Here is a 20,610-nt window from a genome sequence, read left to right on the forward strand (position 1 = left end):
GGGGACCCCTGGTGTTGCCCAGAGCCGTCTGTGCTGGAGGGGGAGGGGACCAGCGAGCCTCCGTGGCCTCGCAGCCTCTGTCTCCCAGGCCCCAGGAGCCCCAGTTACCAATGTTCAACCTTGATTGAGACACAGAGAGGGTAATGGCCTGGTGTGCGGGTCTGAGCAGCTTCCCCAGGATTGCCCAGGAAGGCAGATCCGTGCAGATGCCAGGCTCCTGGGCAGCGCTTCCAGGGTCCAGAGCGGAGTGACAGAAGGGCTAGGGCTCCATCCAGCCCTCAGGTCCCCCCAAAGTGGAGCCGCTTCTGAGGTGCAAGGACAGACCTCCAGGGATATTTCATCCTTTGTCCTTTTGCAGTGGTCTCTCACAGTGGTCATTTCAACCTCCTTTAGGCCTTTAAATTGTTTCCTTTAAACAAAAAACCCACTTTGCTAATTGAGGCCTTTAAATGTATGTAAAAAGCAGAGAGAATAGAATAAGGAACCTGAAGGGACCCATAACCAGTATAAGGGACCCACGTGAGCTCGTAGTCACCCTCGGTGCATCTGGGATCCGCCGGGAAGACCCCCCTCCATCAGGAGTATTTTGAAACAAATCCCAGACGTCAACACGTCTTCTCTTGACTGCATATTTAATTCACGGGTGGGCTGTGGCATGGATGAAGGGAGCCCTGGGAGAAAGGCTGTTTCCCATTGCCGCAGGACTTGACTCAGAGCTCGGGAGAACAGTCCAGGTTTGGGGGAATTGGTACTATGCATTCATTCATTCATTCATTCATTCAAAGTGTGTTTATTACGTGCCTGTCACGTGTGGGACACAATGCCAAGTGCGCGGGTGTAGCAACGAGCCTGACTTGACGGGGGTCCCTGCTTTCTCTAGCGGGGGGTGAGGGTGGGAATGTAGGCATTAAACAAATACTGCATCAATAATGATTGATTCACAATTGTGGTACGGCCCTCTGAGGAGAAGTGCTAATTTGAGAGCCAGAAGAGAGGGACTTGTTTTGGTTTTGGCTCGAAGCTGGAGTCCATGTGAGTATCCATCTTCTTCCCCAGTCCTCCAGAAATGTGACCTTGCCTTCCTCCGAAGCGCTCAGCACTGCCACGCCTCCCATGTCCTTAGGCCTTTCCAGCCAGATGTGTTGACTTGTGTTATTGTCTCTCTCAACTCCAGGACCCTGAGCCCCCGAGGGACCGTCTGTCACTTGTGGGGCATCAGTGGGGCCCTCCTCTCTCCCCCGTGCGTGTGTAGTGTGTGTATATGTGCATGTGTGTATATGTATGTCAATATACATTTAAATTAGACCATATTATACAAACCGTTTACTTTTTTCCCATTTGATATTCTGTCCGAGGCCTCTTTCCAAGTCAACATAAATATAAATGATTTTTTAAAGTTTACCTAATATCGCATTGCATAGATGTGCATCCTTTATTTAAGCTGTCCTCTACTGACGGACATTTAAAATCGTTTCCGATTGTCACTATTATAAACAGCACTGAAATGGACATCTTTATGTGCACATCTTTTGTCGTATGTGCTGTTGTATCTTAGGTGTAAATTCTTAGGAACGTGATTGCTGGGCCAAAAGGCATGTACATTTTAACTTTTGATGTCAGTTGGGAAGTTCCCTCTAGAAATCTTTGCCAACTTAATAGGTGGGAAAAAAAACACCCCAAACCAAAAAGTCTCTTTGTGTTTCTATCTGGTCAGATTTCTTGACCTTAAGTCAGATTTCTTCCAGGCTGAGAAACTGGCTTGGGCGGGTCACATAAGGCACAATCTTTTTGGGACTTGGTTTTTCAACTTTGAAATGAGGGGTGTGGTCAAAGGGATGACCTACCAGGTCTTTCCCTCTCTGAATCGCCAAGGCTCCGAGCTGCACGAGCAGCCCGCTGTTGCCCCTAGGAGCTCAGTGGCTCAGACGTCCCTCCTGGAGTGCAGCTTGGTTTCCAAACAGCACTGACTATTGAAGAAAACAAATTATTGGCCCAATGCCATTCTCACCACCAAACAACTGAGGCCTTAATGGGCATGGGGTATCACTGGTCAGCAAACTAATTACCCAGTGGACCTCCTCTCCCAAAGGCAAGCCCATTTCTCCTAAAGCCAGATTCAAGCTCGGATGCTGGACTTCATGTTTGTAATTTAAGGGTCCCATTTTCTTGCCAGTGGCTTCATCGTAGCCGTCTGATGGGAATCTGGGTAAACTTTCAGGAGGAATTAAAACTATACGCACACAGGGACTTCCCTGGTGGCGCAGTGGTTAAGAATCTACCTGCTAATGCAGGGGACATGGGTTTGAGCCCTCGTCCGGGAAGATCTCACATGCCACAGAGCACCTAAGCCGGTGCGCCACAACTACTGAGCCTGTGCACCACAACTACTGAAGCCTGTGCACCTAGAGCCCGTGCTCTGCAACAAGAGAAGCCACCGCAATGAGAAACCCGCGCACCGCAACTAAAGAAAGCCCACGTGCAGCAACGAAGACCCATCCCTTCAAAAGAGCTCTTATCTGGCAGCTCCCATGAGTTGTCTCCAGGCCCCATAACAGCCAGCGAGGCAGGTGTCCCAGAGGAGGACTCTGAGATTCAGGGAGGTCCCACGGCCGGACCACTGGGCTCTCCGCTCACACTTGCTCGAAGAAAGGAACCCAGGGGAGCTAAGAGCTGAGTTTTTCTGGGTTTTATTCTAAGGAACTCTCATAAAAGCAGCAGTATTTACAAATCTTCCTGCAGCCCCCCACTTAGAGCTCAGCCCACCCACCTTCCCCGTCTGCTGATGGAGAGACTGGGACTGGGAGAGGGGTGCAGAGAGCTCTTTCTGCCACAGCCGGCCTCTCTCTAATGGGGTGTCGCTGGGAGCTTGCGGCGTCCCTCAGCTGCTCAGGTGCCCAAGGACTTGAGGGCACTGTGCTTGTGGGGTCAGCAAAAGATGATTTCTTTCCTTTTATTTATTATTATTATTATTTTTCTTGGCTGCGCCTCACGGCTTGCGAGATCTTAGTTCCCCAACCAGATATTGAACCTGGGCCACTGCAGTGAAAGCGTCGAGTCCTAACCACTGGACCACCAGGGAATTACTTTTTTTTTTTTTTTTTTGGTTTCCTTTTAGGAATTTAGAAAGCTGGAGCTGTTCACAGCTGGTTTGCACTCAGGGGTCCTCAGTCCAAGCTCTTTGCAGACTTTACAGGAGGTAAAGTGTTCTTCACTAGCCATATCCATGGGACCTGGGGACCCCAGCCGGGGACTCCACTGGCTGATCCCACAAAATAAGCAGTCCTTGTGCAAACGTGGCAAAGCGCACGTTTCAGGACGTACTAGCTCAGGATCCTGAGATCAACCCCCATGCGTTCATTCAATAAGTATGCACCAAGGGCCAGCGCATGGTCATTCCCAAGATGGCCTGGGGGTGGCCAGATCCCCTTCCTTCCTGAAGACCTGGCGGGGTCTTCCCACCTCCACTTCCCAGAGATCACTCTGCTTCAGCCACACTGGCCCTTTCTCCATCCCTTCCACATGCCAAGGTCATTCCAGCCTCAGGGCCTTTGCCAGTGCCACCCCGGACATCCTCCCCAGATCTTCACGAGGCTGGACTCACCGTCCAGACCTCGGCCGGTTGTGACCGCAGAGACCATCCTGGACCCAGTCAAACCAGCAGCATCCCATCATTTGGTTTGCTTTCTTCATAGTATTTATGACTCTCTGAAATGGGTATTTATCTATGTATTGTCTGTCTCGCTGGCTAGAATGTAAAATTCAGGAGGGCAGGGCCCTTGGCTTCTTGTTTGCTGTGTGTGGCAGCGTCAAACCCTTGTCCCTGAACACAGCACAGATGCTCCATAACGCTCCATTGGATGGATCCCTGGGATAGGCTTGTTTTTGTATTAGTTACTATTTCACTGAAAATATCTGTACATATTTAGGGGTAGACCTGGATTGGAAAGCTCTATGGCAGATTCTTAACCCACATTGTCTTTAATCTGTATTTCTCTTGACAGAAAACATGAGGTTTCTGGATCAGAGAAAAGACCCATTATTTATTCACACAGTAGCCTTAGTGCTGGCTCCCCGCACCCTGACTCCTCACAGGGGCCGCTGGTGGGAGCCGGTGTGCCCTGTGTGTGTGGGGAGGGGAGCACGGGGTGGAGGAGCCGAAGCTGTGACAGCTGCCCCTCTGTCCCCCCGCCGCTGCCCTGAATATAAACAGCCCCTGGGGAGTGGGGGCAGGGGGATCAGTAGGTTTACTACCCCCGGAATGTGAACAGAGGACTGAGGACAGAGGTCCCTAAGTCTCTCCATCTTTAACTGCCCAGGCTTGTTTGAAGTCAACCATCCTTCATCCCAGGAGCCAACTCAGCACACCATGACCTTGACCTTGGGGAAAACATGAGCGTATTCATGAAACATTGTTTCCTGACATACATCTCCCAAACTGAAAAGTACCAGCCCCCATCTCTGAGTGGCATCTCCCACATGCCTGGAGCTATGCGTCGTGTTGATCCTGTGGTGAGAGGTCCCGGCATCCTCTTTCCGTGGTTGAGGAAACAGACTGGGAGAGCCTGCCTGACCGAGTGGAGGTCGGTTGGCGCCTAAGGGCAGGGCTGAGACCAGCCCCTGCATTCGTGTGTGCCTCCAGCCCAGCTCCTCCCCCTCCTCTCTTCTTCTGAGCTCCCCAAAGCCTGGTCGAGTTGGGTTTTAACATCTTTGTTTAGCTGCAGTGAAGCTTTGAAAAGGGAGGGCTCCTGTCTATTTATTCCATACCTCCTATCTGCCAGGCACTATGTTAATCGTGGCAGAGCGAGGTGGGCATGGTCCTTTGTCCTCTTGAGAGGCAGCATTACACAAAGAATTAGCCAGAGAGTTAATAACAGGGGTGGCAAGTGAAGGTGAAGAAGCACAGGTGCTAACCCAGCGACGGGCCGTCCAGGGAGCGGACACTCCTCTGGGGCCTGGCCCCGGGCAAGGCATGGGGGAAGGATGCTCTGGATGGAGGGACCGGCACCTTCAAGGGGAGCGAAGAGCTGGGGGAGATTCACAGGGAGGGGAGGCGGGACTTGGGCCCTGCAGGGCCCTGTTGACCATGGGGAAGGGTACTGCTCTTATCCCCAGAGCACTGGGGAGCCATGGCAGGTTTAAGCAGGGAAGGGATGGGATTAGCTGTATCAACTTCTCACTGATCTGTCTTAGCCAAATCTTCTCATTAGAGCAAATTTCCTGCTCTTTCCTAGGGACTGGGGAAGAAAGACTGAAAGATGTGAGAAAGAACAAAATCAGGGAAATGCAAATGACTTAGATGAGGTTTATGGTTCTTTAGCAACAGGGCAGTAACCCGGCATGTCACAGCCGTGGAGGAAAGCAGTAATTTTTCTGAATCTCACACCGCCAGCCACGTTCACCTGGCTGTCAGCCTGGGGGCCTTTGGGGAAGTTTCAGTCATGTGCGTTAGGGCCACTTGGCTGACTCACGGAGGGAACCCGGCATCTCCAGAAAAGCCGCTGAGCAGCCTTGTCACGGCAGCTCCAGGAAACCCGCTCATTGGGGGAGCCCACATTCATAGCAAACAATGGTAATATTTACCAAGTATCTCTGGAAAAATGAGTGCAAAGTGCAGGAAATGCAGTGCAAATTGCTAGAAGGCAGTACATTAGCAACATAGGCCTTTTAATGAATCTGAGAAGAGAGGTATAAATTTCAGGAAAATGTCAATTGCAGTAATGTAAACAAGAGGCTTCTCAACATCTCCTTCTCCCTGAGACTTGATTTCAGTCTCTGGTTATAACTAAAGCTGTGATTCTTGAGAGAGATTTGATTCTGAACATCAAGGAGGGGAGAACTGGGGGAAGGGGGAAAGAAGGGGGTTGCTTGTGTATCGTGAATTAGCAGAGAGCCTCGGGGGCACCATTGCCATCCCATTGGAGGAAAACTAAACCTTCCACTGGGGATTGGTATGCTTCCGTGAAAAGTCTTTTTGCTGCAAAAACTGGATCCCTGCGGTTGCAGGGGGATCGGGGAGGGATGCCCACATATCACTGGAGGGCTGGGAGCTACCCTGGCTGCCGATGGGCATATATCCTGTCAAAGTCAGGGAAAGCTCAAGGTCAAGGTCACCCAATGGTTTTCCCTTCTTGGGTGGCCATATTCCTCCCATTGCTAGGACCTCGGAGGGTCCTGGGAAACGGGCGCCCACAGCCCTGTCCACCTAAAACGGCCTCTTCACCTGTTCAAATCAGGGTCAAATAAAGTTAGGAAGACCGTGAGCCAGGGCCGCGGAGGCTCCCTCACCTTCCTGTTGGCTCAGGAGAGGTGGCCAGGGCGGCCGAGTGACCAGCTGTCTTCCTTTCTCTGCAGTCCCCGACAACATCATCATGAAGGTGCTGAGGCAGCGCCTGGACCAGCAGGACTGCGTTGAGAGAGGGTGGGTGCTGCACGGCTTCCCGCGAGACAGGGACCAGGCGCACTTGATGGACGGCATGGGCTACAAGCCCAACAGGTGAGCAGTCCGCTTCCGGCGGGGCCTCGGCCCTGGCCACGCCGCCTCCCAGGAAAAGGTCCCCACCACCAGGCGCTGTCTGTCCAGATCCGGCTGACTGCTGGCAGTTTGCCGGAGCCTTACCACGTTCCGGAAGGGGGGGAGTGTCTCTTAGTCATTCCCATTGCCACCCACTCGTCCCATTCACCCTGGGAACGAGGAGTCAAGCTTGGGTTCAGATCCTGGCTCGGCCGCTCGCCTTGCTGGACCTGAGCGTCTCATCTGTGAATGATAATACGCAGCAACCAGTCTTGCCTTCCTCATGGGATTGTGGTGCAAAGCGATCCATGTTTTCTTCTACTGTTTTCACAACTTCCTTTTTTACATTTGGTTCTTTGATGCGTCTGATATTTATTTTGATGTGGGTATGCAGTACAAATCTCTTTTTTTTTCCCCTCAAATGTTGAATATTGTTGAATACTCTGTCCTTCTTCCACTAACTTGAACTTGAGGGCACCCCGCCACAGTAGATATTGTGGAAATAAACAAAGACCTCCTAAATGAAAAAAGCAAAGGCTGTTTAGTCAGAGCTTGCTATATATAGCAAGGGAGTTGGTCCAATCTCAAAGGCAGGCAGAGGGGAGGGAGAGCCTCCTAGTGGGAAAGGTGAGGCTTCAGGGCTTCCCTGAGGGAGGCTGTGGGCCTGGGGAAGCTGGGGGCGGCCAGCTGGAAGCAGGGTGTCCTATGTGCTTGGTTAGGGGAACATATTCAGCTTTCTGTAATTTGGTTCTAAACTGGAAATGGTGGCAAAATTAGGGAAGCTGTTTGTTACTGATCAAGTCCTGGCTGTTTGGGGCTGATTGCTGCAGAGATGGTGATTGGGTCCTGGGCTGGTGGCTACAGGGGATAGGTATTTATTTATGGTCTGAACACTGCCTGGTCGTAAATACAGTCTCTCAGTACGCTTGGTTGTACTTCTAAACTTTCTATTGTTTCCCACAAGTCTATTTCTGCAGTATTACCACACTGTTTAACTACTTTAGTTTTATCATGTATTTCAAGTCAGTGCAGGACAAAGCCCTTTCATTACTCTTCTTTATTGTCTATTTTATATGTTTGTTTGTTATTCCAAATGAGCACTATGATAATTTAATCGTGAACTGCCATTGACTTTTAAAAAATATTTTATTTATTTATTTTAGCTGCGCCGGGTCTTAGTTGCGGCATGTGGGATCTTCGTTTCGGTATGCAAACTTTTAGTTGCGGCACGCACGTGGGATCTAGCTCCCCGAGCAGGGATCGAACCCGGGCCCCCTGCATTGGGAGCAAGAAGTCTTATCCACTGGACCACCAGGGAAGTCCCTGCCATTGACATTTTAACTAGTATTGCATTAGGTTTATCACTTGGTCTGTTGCAGTCTATGGCCCTGTCCTCTCTTTGCCCCTTCGTGAAACGACCGACACTTTATTGGGCCCATGCTTTTCATTTTAAGTGCATTTCTAGCTATTATATTACCTGTTGTTCTTCTTTTTGGTGTTGTGATAAGAGGGTATTTTCACCCATTTTATTTTCTAACTGGATTTCTCAGGAGTATAAGAAAGATGTTGATTTTTCTTATTTGCTTTATACTCCAGCTTCTTACTAGAACTTTCTTACTGCTTCTGATAGTTTTTCAGTTGATTCCCTTGGGCTTTTCAGGGTGATGATCATGTCATCTACAAATATTTATCCTTTTGCCTCTTCCTTTCCAATATTTATATTTTTCATTTTACTCTTTGTTCTAATTACATTGAGCAGTACTTCCAGAACTGAGTCATGATGGACAGGTGTTTTTTTTTTTCCTGACCTGAAGGATTGTCCTGCATTCTACCACTAAGGCACTACTGTCATTTGAGGTATATACAGTTTTTTATAAAGTTAAAGAAGTATAGCTCTTAAAATTTAAAATATCTGGAGTTGATGCCGAATATTATTCAAAGGCCTTTTTAGCATCTTCTAAGACAAATGTTTTCTTTTTCTCTGTTTGATGTATGAATATAATGAATTATGTTAGCAGGTTTTCTAATAATAAGTCAGCCTTTCACTCCTAGAATGACTGTCACTTGGTCTTGGTGTGTTATTCTTTCAATATATTGCTTGTGGCAGGTGCAGTTTTGATTCCCCATCAAAACTGAGCAGTCCCCCTCCCTGCCATGTCATGCCAGTGAATGTTATATTACATGGCAAAAGGAACTTTGCAGGTGTAATTAAGGTAACTGATCAGTTGGCTTTAAAGTAGGGAGGTCATCCTGGGCGACCTTGATCTTAGTGCAGTTAGGCCTGTACCAGACTTCTGACCTACAGAAATGTAGTATAATAAGTTTGAACTTTTTTTTTTTTTTTTTTTAATGCAGTTGACAAGAAAATTAGTTATTTCTGAGATATACATTTTAAAGTAATATCTAGGATTATGACTTATAACATTATACCAGAACATATAAGATTTTTAGAAATTTCATGTAATGTCTGAAACATTTATATTAACATATTTCCATACAAATAACCCAATGAAAGTTTAGTATTAGTTGTTTTGTTTGTTTGTTTGTTTATACTGCAGGTTCTTATTAGTCATCCATTTTATACACATCAGTGTATACATGTCAATCCCAATCGCCCAATTCAGCACACCACTATCCCCGCCCCACCGCAGTTTTCCCCCCTTGGTGTCCATATGTCTGTTCTCTACATCTGTGTCTCAACTTCTGCCCTGCAAACCGGCTCATCTGTACCATTTTTCTAGGTTCCACATACATGCGTTAATATACGATATTTGTTTTTCTCTTTCTGACTTACTTCACTCTGTATGACAGTCTCTAGATCCATCCACGTCTCAACAAATGACTCAATTTCGTTCCTTTTTATGGCTGAGTAATATTCCATTGTATATATGTACCACAACTTCTTTATCCATTCGTCTGTTGATGGGCATTTAGGTTGCTTCCATGACCTGGCTATTGTAAATAGTGCTGCAATGAACATTCGGGTGCATGTGTCTTTTTGAATTACGGTTTTCTCTGGGTATATGCCCAGTAGTGGGATTGCTGGGTCATATGGTAATTCTATTTTTAGTTTTTTAAGGAACCTCCATATTGTTCTCCATAGTGGCTGTATCAATTTACATTCCCACCAACAGTGCAAGAGGGTTCCCTTTTCTCCACACCCTCTCCAGCATTTGTTGTTTGTAGATTTTCTGATGATGCCCATTCTAACTGGTGTGAGGTGATACCTCATTGTAGTTTTGATTTGCATTTCTCTAATAATTAGTGATGTTGAGCATCTTTTCATGTGCTTCGTGGCCGTCTGTATGTCTTCTTTGGAGAAATGTCTATTTAGGTCTTCTGCCCATTTTTGGATTGGGGTGTTTGTTTCTTTAATATTGAGCTGAATGAGCTGTTTATATATTTTGGAGATTAATCCTTTGTCCGTTGATTCGTTTGCAAATATTTTCTCCCATTCTGAGGGTTGTCTTTTCGTCTTGTTTATAGTTTCCTTTGCTGTGCAAAAGCTTTGAAGTTTCATTAGGTCCCATTTGTTTATTTTTGTTTTTATTTCCATTACTCTAGGAGGTGGATCAAAAAAGATCTTGCTGTGATTTATGTCAAAGAGTGTTCTTCCTATGTTTTCCTCTAAGAGTTTTATAGTGTCCAGTCTTACATTTAGGTCTTTAATCCATTTTGAGTTTATTTTTGTGTATGGTGTTAGGGAGTATTCTAATTTCATTCTTTTATATGTAGCTGTCCAGTTTTCCCAGCACCACTTATTGAAGAGACTGTCTTTTCTCCATCGTATATCTTTGCCTCCTTTGTCATAGATTAGTTGACCATAGGTGCGTGGGTTTATCTCTGGGCTTTCTATCTTGTTCCATTGATCTATGTTTCTGTTTTTGTGCCAGTACCATATTGTCTTGATTACTGTAGCTTTGTAGTATAGTCTGAAGTCAGGGAGTCTGATTCCTCCAGCTCCGTTTTTTTCCCTCAAGACCGCTTTGGCTATTCGGGGTCTTTTGTGTCTCCATACAAATTTTAAGATGATTTTTTCTAGCTCCGTAAAAAATGCCATTGGTAATTTGATAGGGATTGCATTGAATCTGTAGATTGCTTTGGGTAGTATAGTCATTTTCACAATGTTGATTCTTCCAATCCAAGAACATGGTATATCTCTCCATCTGTTGGTATCATCTTTAATTTCTTTCATCAGTGTCTTATAGTTTTCTGCATACAGGTCTTTTGTCTCCCTAGGTAGGTTTATTCCTAGGTATTTTATTCTTTTTGTTGCAATGGTAAGTGGGAGTGTTTCCATAATTTCTCTTTCAGATTTTTCACCATTAGTGTATAGGAATGCAAGAGATTTCTGTGCATTAATTTTGTATCCTGCAACTTTACCATATTCATTAATTAGCTCTAGCAGTTTTCTGGTGGCAGTTTTAGGATTCTCTATGTATAGTATCATGTCATCTGCAAACAGTGACAGTTTTACTTCTTCTTTTCCAATTTGTATTCCTTTTATTTCTTTTTCTTCTCTGATTGCCGTGGCTAGGACTTCCAGAACTATGTTGAATAATAGTGGTGAGAGTGGACATCCTTGTCTCGTTCCTGATCTTAGAGGAAATGCTTTCAGTTTTTCACCGTTGAGAATGATGTTTGCTGTGGGTTTGTCATATATGGCCTTTATTATGTTGAGGTAGGTTCCCTCTATGCCCACTTTCTGGAGAGTTTTTATCATAAATGGGTGTTGAATTTTGTCAAAAGCTTTTTCTGCATCTATTGAGATGATCATATGGTTTTTATTCTTCAATTTGTTAATATGGTGTATCACATTGATTGATTTGCGTATATTGAAGAATCCTTGCATCCCTGGGATAAATCCCACTTGATCGTGGTGTATGATCCTTTTAATGTGTTGTTGGATTCTGTTTGCTAGTATTTTGTTGAGGATTTTTGCATCTATATTCATCAGTGATATTGGTCTGTAATTTTCTTTTTTTGTAGTGTCTTTGTCTGGTTTTGGTATCAGGGTGATGGTGGCCTCATAGAATGAGTTTGGGAGTGTTCCTTCCTCTGCAATTTTTTGGAAGAGTTTGAGAAGGATAGGTGTTAGCTCTTCTCTAAATGTTTGATAGAATTCACCTGTGAAGCCATCTGGTCCTGGACTTTTGTTTGTTGGAAGATTTTTAATCACAGTTTCAATTTCATTACTTGTGATTGGTCTGTTCATATTTTCTGCTTCTTCCTGGTTCAGTCTTGGAAGGTTATACCTTTCTAAGAATTTGTCCATTTCTTCCAGGTTGTCCATTTTATTGGCATAGAGTTGCTTGTAGTAGTCTCTTAGGATGCTTTGTATTTCTGCGGTGTCTGTTGTAACTTCTCCTTTTTCATTTCTGATTTTATTGATTTGAGTCCTCTCCCTCTTTTTCTTGATGAGTCTGGCTAATGGCTTATCAATTTTGTTTATCTTCTCAAAGAACCAGCTTTTAGTTTTATTGATCTTTGCTATTGTTTTCTTTGTTTCTATTTCATTTATTTCTGCTCTGATCTTTATGATTTCTTTCCTTCTGCTAACTTTGGGTTTTGTTTATTCTTCTTTCTCTAGTTTCTTTAGGTGTAAGGTTAGATTGTTTACTTGAGATTTTTCTTGTTTCTTTAGGTAGGCTTGTATAGCTATAAACTTCCCTCTTAGAACTGCTTTTGCAGCATCCCATAGGTTTTGGGTTGTCGTGTTTTCATTGTCATTTGTCTCTAGGTATTTTTTGATTTCCTCTTTGATTTCTTCAGTAATCTCTTGGTTATTTAGTAACGTATTGTTTAGCCTCCATGTGTTTGTGTTTTTTACGCTTTTTCCCCTGTAATTCATTTCTAATCTCATAGCATTGTGGTCAGAAAAGATGCTTGATATGATTTCAATTTTCTTAAATTTACTGAGGCTTGATTTGTGACCCAAGATGTGATCTATCCTGGAGAATGTTCCGTGCGCACTTGAGAAGAACGTGTAATCTGCTGTTTTTGGATGGAATGTCCTATAAATATCAATTAAATCTATCTGGTCTATTGTGTCATTTAAAGCTTCTGTTTCCTTATTTATTTTCATTTTGGATGATCTGTCCATTGGTGTAAGTGAGGTGTTAAAGTCCCCCACTATTATTGTGTTACTATCAATTTCCTCTTTTATAGCTGTTAGCAATTGCCTTATGTAATGAGGTGCTCCTATGTTGGGTGCATATATATTTATAATTGTTATATCTTCTTCTTGGATTGATCCCTTGATCATTATGTAGTGTCCTTCCTTGTCTCTTGTAACATTCTTTATTTTAAAGTCTATTTTATCTGATATGAGTATAGCTACTCCAGCTTTCTTTTGATTTCCATTTGCATGGAATATCTTTTTCCATCCCCTCACTTTCAGTCTGTATGTGTCCCTAGGTCTAAAGTGGGTCTCTTGTAGACAGCATATATATGGGTCTTGTTTTTGTATCCATTCAGCAAGCCTGTGTCTTTTGGCTGGAGCATTTAATCCATTCACGTTTAAGGTAATTATCGATATGTATGTTCCTATGACCATTTTCTTAATTGTTTTGGGTTTGTTTTTGTAGGTCCTTTTCTTCTCTTGTGTTTCCCACTTAGAGAAGTTCCTTTAACATTTGTTGTAGAGCTGGTTTGGTGGTGCTGAATTCTCTTAGCTTTTGCTTGTCTGTAAAGCTTTTGATTTCTCCATCAAATCTAAATGAGATCCTTGCCGGGTAGAGTAATCTTGGTTGTAGGTTCTTCCCTTTCATCACTTTAAGTATATCATGCCACTCCCTTCTGGCTTGTAGAGTTTCTGCTGAGAAATCAGCTGTTAACCTTATGGGAGTTCCCTTGTATGTTATTTGTCGTTTTTCCCTTGCTGCTTTCAATAATTTTTCTTTGTCTTTAATTTTTGCCACTTTGATTACTATGTGTCTCGGCGTGCTTCTCCTTGGGTTTATCCTGTATGGGACTCTCTGCGCTTCCTGGACTTGAGTGGCTATTTCCTTTCCCATGTTAGGGAAGTTTTCGACTATAATCTCTTCAAATATTTTCTCTGGTCCTTTCTCTCTCTCTTCTCCTTCTGGGACCCCTATAATGCGAATGTTGTTGCGTTTAATGTTGTCCCAGAGGTCTCTTAGGCTGTCTTCATTTCTTTTCATTCTTTTTTCTTTAGTCTGTTCCGCAGCAGTGAATTCCACCATTCTGTCTTCCAGGTCACTTATCCGTTCTTCTGCCTCAGTTATTCTACTATTGATTCCTTCTAGTGTAGTTTTCATTTCAGTTATTGTATTGGTCATCTCTGTTTGTTTGTTCTTTAATTCTTCTAGGTCTTTGTTAATCATTTCTTGCATCTTCTCAATCTTTGCCTCTATTCTTATTCCAAGGTCCTGGATCATCTTCACTATCATTATTCTGAATTCTTTTTCTGGAAGGTTGCCTATCTCCACTTCATTTAGTTGTTTTTCTGGGGTTTTTTCTTGTTCCTTCATCTGGTATATAGCCCTCTGCCTTTTCATCTTGTCTATCTTTCTGTAAATTTGGTTTCTGTTCCACAGGCTGCAGGACTGTAGTTTTTCTTGCTTCTGCTGTCTGCCCTCTGGTGGTTGAAGCTATCTAAGAGGCTTGATGGGAGGCTCTGGAGGTGGGTAGAGCTGACTCTGAACTTTTTAAATCAACTAAATTTGTAGTAATTTGTTATAGTAGCAATGGGAAACTAATATACTGTTGGATGGTATTGGCTACATTTTTATTTAGATTTTTTGCATTAATATGCATATGTAATATGGGTCTGAATTTTTCCTTTTTTTTTTTTGTCCTTTGTCAGGCTTATAGTATCAAGGATGTGATCATTTCATAGGTTTTCATTCTTCCTCTGTATCTGGAATAGTTTTTAAAACTTCAACACTAACTGTTCCTTGGAGCTGGCCCTTTGGGGGAGAGGTAGCTGATTAATGATTTGATTTTGTGTTTCCTGCAGTTTTTGCTTTATATGTTTTGGTGCCATGTTATTTAGTTCATAAAGGTTTTTGTCAGCTGTGTGTTCATTGTGCAGTGTCATCTTGATGAAAGCGACTGTCTGTGACAGGACCGTTACTTGTCTCCTCCAACATGAATTTTCCCTTTCCTCCTCAGTAACAAAACAGCAGTTTTCAGTAGAGCACGTTGGTGTCTGAAATGAAAGACCCCATTTTCCAGCCTCCTTTACAGCTCTGTAGAACCACAGGACTAAGTTCTGGCCAATGAGATATAAGCACAAAGTTGTGAGTGTAATTTCCAGAAAACCTGCTTTCGGAGAGCTAACTCAGCTGGAAGGAGGTCTTTTTTGTCCTTTTTGTCTGTTTTGCCTTTCTCTTCTCATTTTGTTTTTCCTGATGTTAATAATCACCTTGTTTCTTCACTTGCCTAGTTTTCTTTGTACCTATTTGCTACTTATTTCTACAGCTTATAATAGCCCCTCAGAACAATATTCCACAAAGTCCATCATATTATGTAAACTGTGAGTTCCAGGTTTTTCTTATTTACTCCCGTTCCTTTCTTGTTTGGGCTGCTTTTTCTGTAGGCTCACTGCAGGGCTGTTCCAGGACTTTTCTGCACTGTGATTGAGGGATTCGCTTAGCCTGTCTTCTGAGTTGGGGTCCCTGTTTCCTGAATCACACATCTTCCTCTTTCTCACATGCTCCCTTGTTTTAGTGTAGCATACCTTCCAGTTGCTTCTCAAGTTATAAAGATGGTTTGACAACAGTAGGCTGTTACACCCTCATCACATTTGCTCCAGACTGAAGAAGTTCACAATGAAATTTCATTTATTTCTTTGGTCTGGGTCTCATTTACTCCATCGGACCAAAAATTAATGTGAAAACCCATGTCCTTCAGTTCTGGGAAATTCTCTTGAATTATTTTGTTGATTTTTCTCTATTTTTTTTTTTTTTTTTTTTTTTCCTGTTCTCCCTGGAACCCGCTATTTGGGTGTTAGATCTCCTGGACTGGCCTTGTAAATTAAAAAAAAAAATCTTTTCTCTCTTGTATCCTATGGCTTTTTTTGTGTGTGTGTTTGTGTATGTGTGTGGTTTGCCTTTGTTTTGTTTTGCTCTACTTTCTAAGAGGTTTCCTCAACTTTCTCTTTCAACCCTTTTATTGAATTTCTAACTTCTGCTGCAGTTTTTACTTTTATAACATTCAAGAGGCCTTTTTTTGTCATCTGAATATTACTCTCATAATTTCTTGATCTTATTTCATGGATTTTTTTTTTTTAATCTCTTGAAGATGTTAATGGCAAGCTTGTTTTTGCAGGAGGGTAATGAGGAGAGGTTTTTTTTCCCCTCCTGCATAGTCTGTTCCTACTGAGTTTTTGTTTGTCTTGGTCTCATTCTTTCTCAGTAGAAAGATGTTGCGTTACCCTTGGTTGTTTGCTCACATGTAAGAACGGGAAACTAAAAAACTATTTGGGAGCTCTGAGGGCCTAGATGGAGCTCATAGAATTTGTCTTCAGTGTAGGATGAACTATTTGGGCCTTTTGTGCAGAATCCTCCCACCAACTCAACATCTTTAAGTCTTTTCCTCTGGAAATGTCAGATTCCTCAGAGAGGACTCACCCAATCTCCTGCTGGAGGGTGAAGGTCTGGGGTCCGAGGGAGAAGCAGGACAGTGGGAATTGGGAGGAGACGAGCAGAGGTCCCACATACTGCATGCCATATGCATATATTTTTTTAAACCTAATTCCCCTAATTTTGGTACAGACTCAGACTCTCAACTGTGCCCAGCATTCTTCAAGTCCAAGGAGCCTGTATTATATCCTCTCTAGAGAGTAAATCTCCCATTTCTACCGAAGTGGAGGAGCATTCCCTCGGCTGGGTGGAGTGAGGAGGGGATCTGGGGCTTAATCTCTTCTTAAGCAAGTTTGACCAATCGTCCTTATTTTAGCCATCCAGTTTCCGAGTGGACTCTTACCGGTGCTGCCCGCTGCTCAAAAGCCAATAAAGAGGCAAGTTTGGTGGAAAGGAAAGCTTGCTTTATTTCCAGTGCTGGCAACCCAGGGGGGCGGGGGGGACTCCTGCCCAAAGGCTGACTCCCCCCTACTGACAGTCAGGGGGCAAGAGCTTTTATAGACGGAGGGAGGGCGCAGAAACAGCACAGTCAGCTCTGACAGTCGTCTTGAAACTGGTCCTGCGGTGGTCTGATCAGCGTCGTCTTGATTGTTTTAGGTACAGTTAGTCTTCAGTTCCAGGATCGGTTTGTTCCCATTTCCTTGAGGCCAGTTCTCAGAATTGCGGCAGCTTATGTCCCGGCTACAGCCTGGTCATCATGTAGTTCACTTCTTCCACCTGGTGGGGTTTCAGTATCTACAAGACGGCTCACAGGATACAGCTCAGAATATTATCCATAGCCCTTGAGGAGGAACCAAACGTCCTTAACTATGCTTAATGACTAAACTATGATTATTTGTTTGACTGTTTTCTTTGCCTCTGCATTTTCTCACTTCTCTGATTAAACGTATTCGTTGGCTAAAGTCTTTCCACGGACAAAAGGCCGGCGGAGGACATGGGAGGGAAGGCCCACAGGGCCCTGCTCCGTTTCAGTACCTCTGCTGGAGCCTTTTGAGGATTTGCTGCTGAGGGCTGGGTTTGTTCTCAGCTTTTCCTACTGCTGACTCGGGATTTGGCTTGCTGACGTCCCTGCTGCTTGTTGTCACAGGTCCAGCTGCCTTCCAGCCTCAAAAACACTTGTTTAGTTGCCTTCCCTTCCGCTGTTCTCCCCGTCGTTGCTGGTTAGGTGTTCAGAATCCCTTTCCTGTCAATCTTCTGTCGGGTTTGGGGAGGAAACAGAATGTGGTGTGTGTTTCAATGCGCCGTTTTTACCCGGAACTCAACCCTTGATTGCTTTGTTGCATTTGCATGTCTCTTAACTTCAGTTTCTTTGCTTCCTTTATTTTAAGTTGTCACGTAGGGCAGAATGAAATTGGGTTTAACATTTTTTATTCAACCTGCTTGTCTTTTCCTTTGAACAGTTGAATTTATCCCACTTATTTTTTACTTTCATCGCTTTATTTTATGCTTCCTCATGGTTTCCTTTGTTTTCCATCTTTTTTTAATGGTCTGTGTTTTCTTTTATTTTATTTTATAAATTTATTTATTTATTTTTATTTTTGGCTGCATTGGGTCTTCGTTGCTGAGCGCAGGCTTCCTCTAGTTGTGGTGAGCGGGGGCTACTCTTCGTTGCGGTGCGCGGGCTTCTCATTGCGGTGGCTTCTCTTGCTGCGGAGCACGGGCTCCAGGCGCGCGGGCTTCAGTAGTTGTGGCTCGCGGGCTCAGTAGTTGTGGTGCACGGGCTTAGTCGCTCCGTGGCATGTGGGATCTTCCCGGACCAGGGCTCGAACCCATGTCCCCTGCATTGGCAGGCGGATTCTTAACCACTGCGCCACCAGGGAAGCCCCTTCTTTTTGTTTTATTATTGCTATTGTTGGCTTCTCTCCTCTCCCCCCAAGTTGGTTTCAAAGATAATCTGTTTCTAGTTCTACTACTCTCATCAAGATGGTTTAATTAAACTTGTATTTCTCAATTTGTCAGTTCTGAAATGAAACAGAATATTTTGACTCTGTCAATGAAAGATGAAAGAAAAAATGCTCCCATATGTACCACCTCCTCATTCCCCTCCCCCATCCACTCTCCATTTCTGGCAGGCTGGGGCTGTGGGTGGGGAGGGACAGACACATTCTGAAATTTTTTGGCCTCAGTCTATTATACACAGATTATTATTTTTAAGATCACTAAGCTTTTTTTCTAGAAATATAACAATTACATTCTGTTTTTAGCTGTATTACTGTACTTGTGAAGTTTTCATTCTCTCTTCAACTGGATTCAGATTTCAACACCAGCTGTTTACATGATTCAACCTCTCCATTTATCAGTTTTGATTCATTGTTCATTTGAATGGATTATGTCTTTGAGTCATTTTCAGCAAGGGTACAGACATGCTAAACTTCCTAAATTCTTGCACATTTGAGAATGTCTTTCTGTTAGCTTTATCTGTAAACAGCATCTAGCAAAGTAAAAAATTCTCCCATCACATTTCTTACCCCTCAGCATCCTGTACCATTTCTATACTGTGCTCTGACACCTGTGGGGTTGCAGTAATGTCTGAGGCCAGTGAGATTTTTTTTCCATTATAGGTAATGTTCTTCTTATGTCTGGATGCTCTCTCTCTCAGTTCATTTACATTCACTAGGCCATGCCTCAGTCTTCGTTCTCTTTATTATTTTTCTCTGGAATATTATGAATCCTTTCCATTTCCATTATTTCAGGAGAATTTTCTTCTAGTACATATATTAATATTTTTCTGGTTCATTCACTTGGTGTTCTTATTCAGGAAGACCAATTATGTGCATGCTGGATATTTATTATCTGTTTCCATAATTACAATTTCTTTCTAGTAGCCTTTATCTTTTCCTTTTCTTTTCTGTATTATTTTTCACATCTGTCCTTCATGATAACTTTATTTTTTATCATATTTATTTCTTGTCGCTTCTAATTTATTTTTCATTTCTATAATGCTTTTACGTTTCCCTTAGTTTTTTCCCTTAACATTGTCAGTTTTCTTTCATCTCCTTTTAAATTTTATCTCATCCTCTTTTCTTTGATTTCTTGTATTACAGAGTCTGTTCTGTCTAAATTATTTTGAGCACATTGATAAGGTTTTATCTAAAATGTTCTGCTGTTTCCTAGAGTACTTCTTCTTCCAAAGGGTATTCATTGTCTATGTCTCTCTCTCTCCCTCTCTCTCTCTCTCTCTCTCTCTCTTTTAACTTTTAGGACCCTTATTTGGCAATGTCTATACCTGAGTCCCAAGGTAGGTATATTTTGCAAATCACTTGTCTCTGAATAGCTCTGTGGTTTGTCTAAGAATAGCATGAGTTGGTTTTAGAAAATAGACAGAAAATTAGTTTTCTCTGACTGTTGTAATAAATTACCACAAACATAGTCGCTTAAATACACATATATTGTCTTACAATTCGGTAAGGCTAACATCAATATGTCAGACAGGCTGCATTCCTTCCTGCAGGCTCTAGGAAGAGTACATTTCCTCGCCTTTTCAGCTTCTAGAGATTGCCCCCAGTCCTTGGATCATTGCCCCCTTCCTCTGTGTTCAAAGACAGCAATGTTGCAACACTTGATCTTCTTCTGTGGCCACACCTCCCTCTGACCAGAGCTGGGAACAGTTCTCAGATTTTAAGGACTCGTGTGATTGGATTGGGTCCACCCAGATAATCTAACCTATCAACGTCCTTAATGTAATCTCATGTGCAGATCCCCTTTTCCATGTAAAGTAACATATTCACAGATTCTGGGGGTTAGGAGGTGGACCTCTTGGTGGGGGGCATTATTCTGTCCCTCACGGTTGGGTTCTCCTCAATTCTGTCTTAATTATATCCTTGGAGTTGGGTCCGGAGAGCTTCCTCCTAGAAGACTGAAAAGTCTGTTTAGTTCCAGGGCAGCAGGGACCCAGCAGGCAGCGTGAGCATCCTGTCTTTCCACCTATGTTGACCTGGAATTTCCAGGGGACCACAGTGCTATGAGGCGAAGTTTCCACCCTCCATTTTCTGGGGATGGAACAGACTTTGGTGTCAATAATTAGCTTCTGAGTAAACTCATCTACCTGAAGATGAAAGGCATCAGGGAAAATGCAAAAACAGTCACTTAAAAGAAGGCTGGGAGCGGGTCATTGACAAGACATAGGGAGAGAATCTAGTGCTCATTTTTCTGAACCCCGAGGGGAAGAACGTCTCTTTTATTTACCGACCCTGTGCACCATGCCAGGACTGCACGACCAACAGGGGGAGGGCACGGTGTTTATTAAAAGCATCGCAGGGAAGATTATTCAAGAACCTCTTTGATTTAGGGCAGGCTTGCAAGGAAATACTTCTCCATTCACCACGAAGTAAAAAGCAGTTTCTAAAGACTTAGTAAATAACGCCAATTTAATTTATTTGACCCTAAGGCAGAGGACAAGCAGAGAAATAAAAAAGGTATTTGTTTACAACGTAGATTTAATCATATGCCACTGTTTAATCATCCTTCTGTATTTCTCTCCCATCACTGAGG

General features: G+C 43.5%; 1 protein-coding gene across 2 annotated transcripts in view; it reads left to right on the top strand.

Moving 5' to 3' along the window:
* AK8 (adenylate kinase 8) overlaps nt 1-20,610 on the top strand; it is a 138,076-nt gene that overhangs the window by 74,396 nt on the left and 43,070 nt on the right. For both annotated transcript variants that reach the window (XM_061200898.1, XM_061200897.1), the window contains exon 11: nt 6,352-6,493. In XM_061200898.1, the coding sequence (XP_061056881.1) occupies nt 6,352-6,493 (142 nt within the window). The remainder of the gene's footprint in view (nt 1-6,351; nt 6,494-20,610) is intronic.

This window comes from Eubalaena glacialis, chromosome 9, assembly GCF_028564815.1.
Source record: "Eubalaena glacialis isolate mEubGla1 chromosome 9, mEubGla1.1.hap2.+ XY, whole genome shotgun sequence".
Classification (NCBI taxonomy): domain Eukaryota; kingdom Metazoa; phylum Chordata; class Mammalia; order Artiodactyla; family Balaenidae; genus Eubalaena; species Eubalaena glacialis.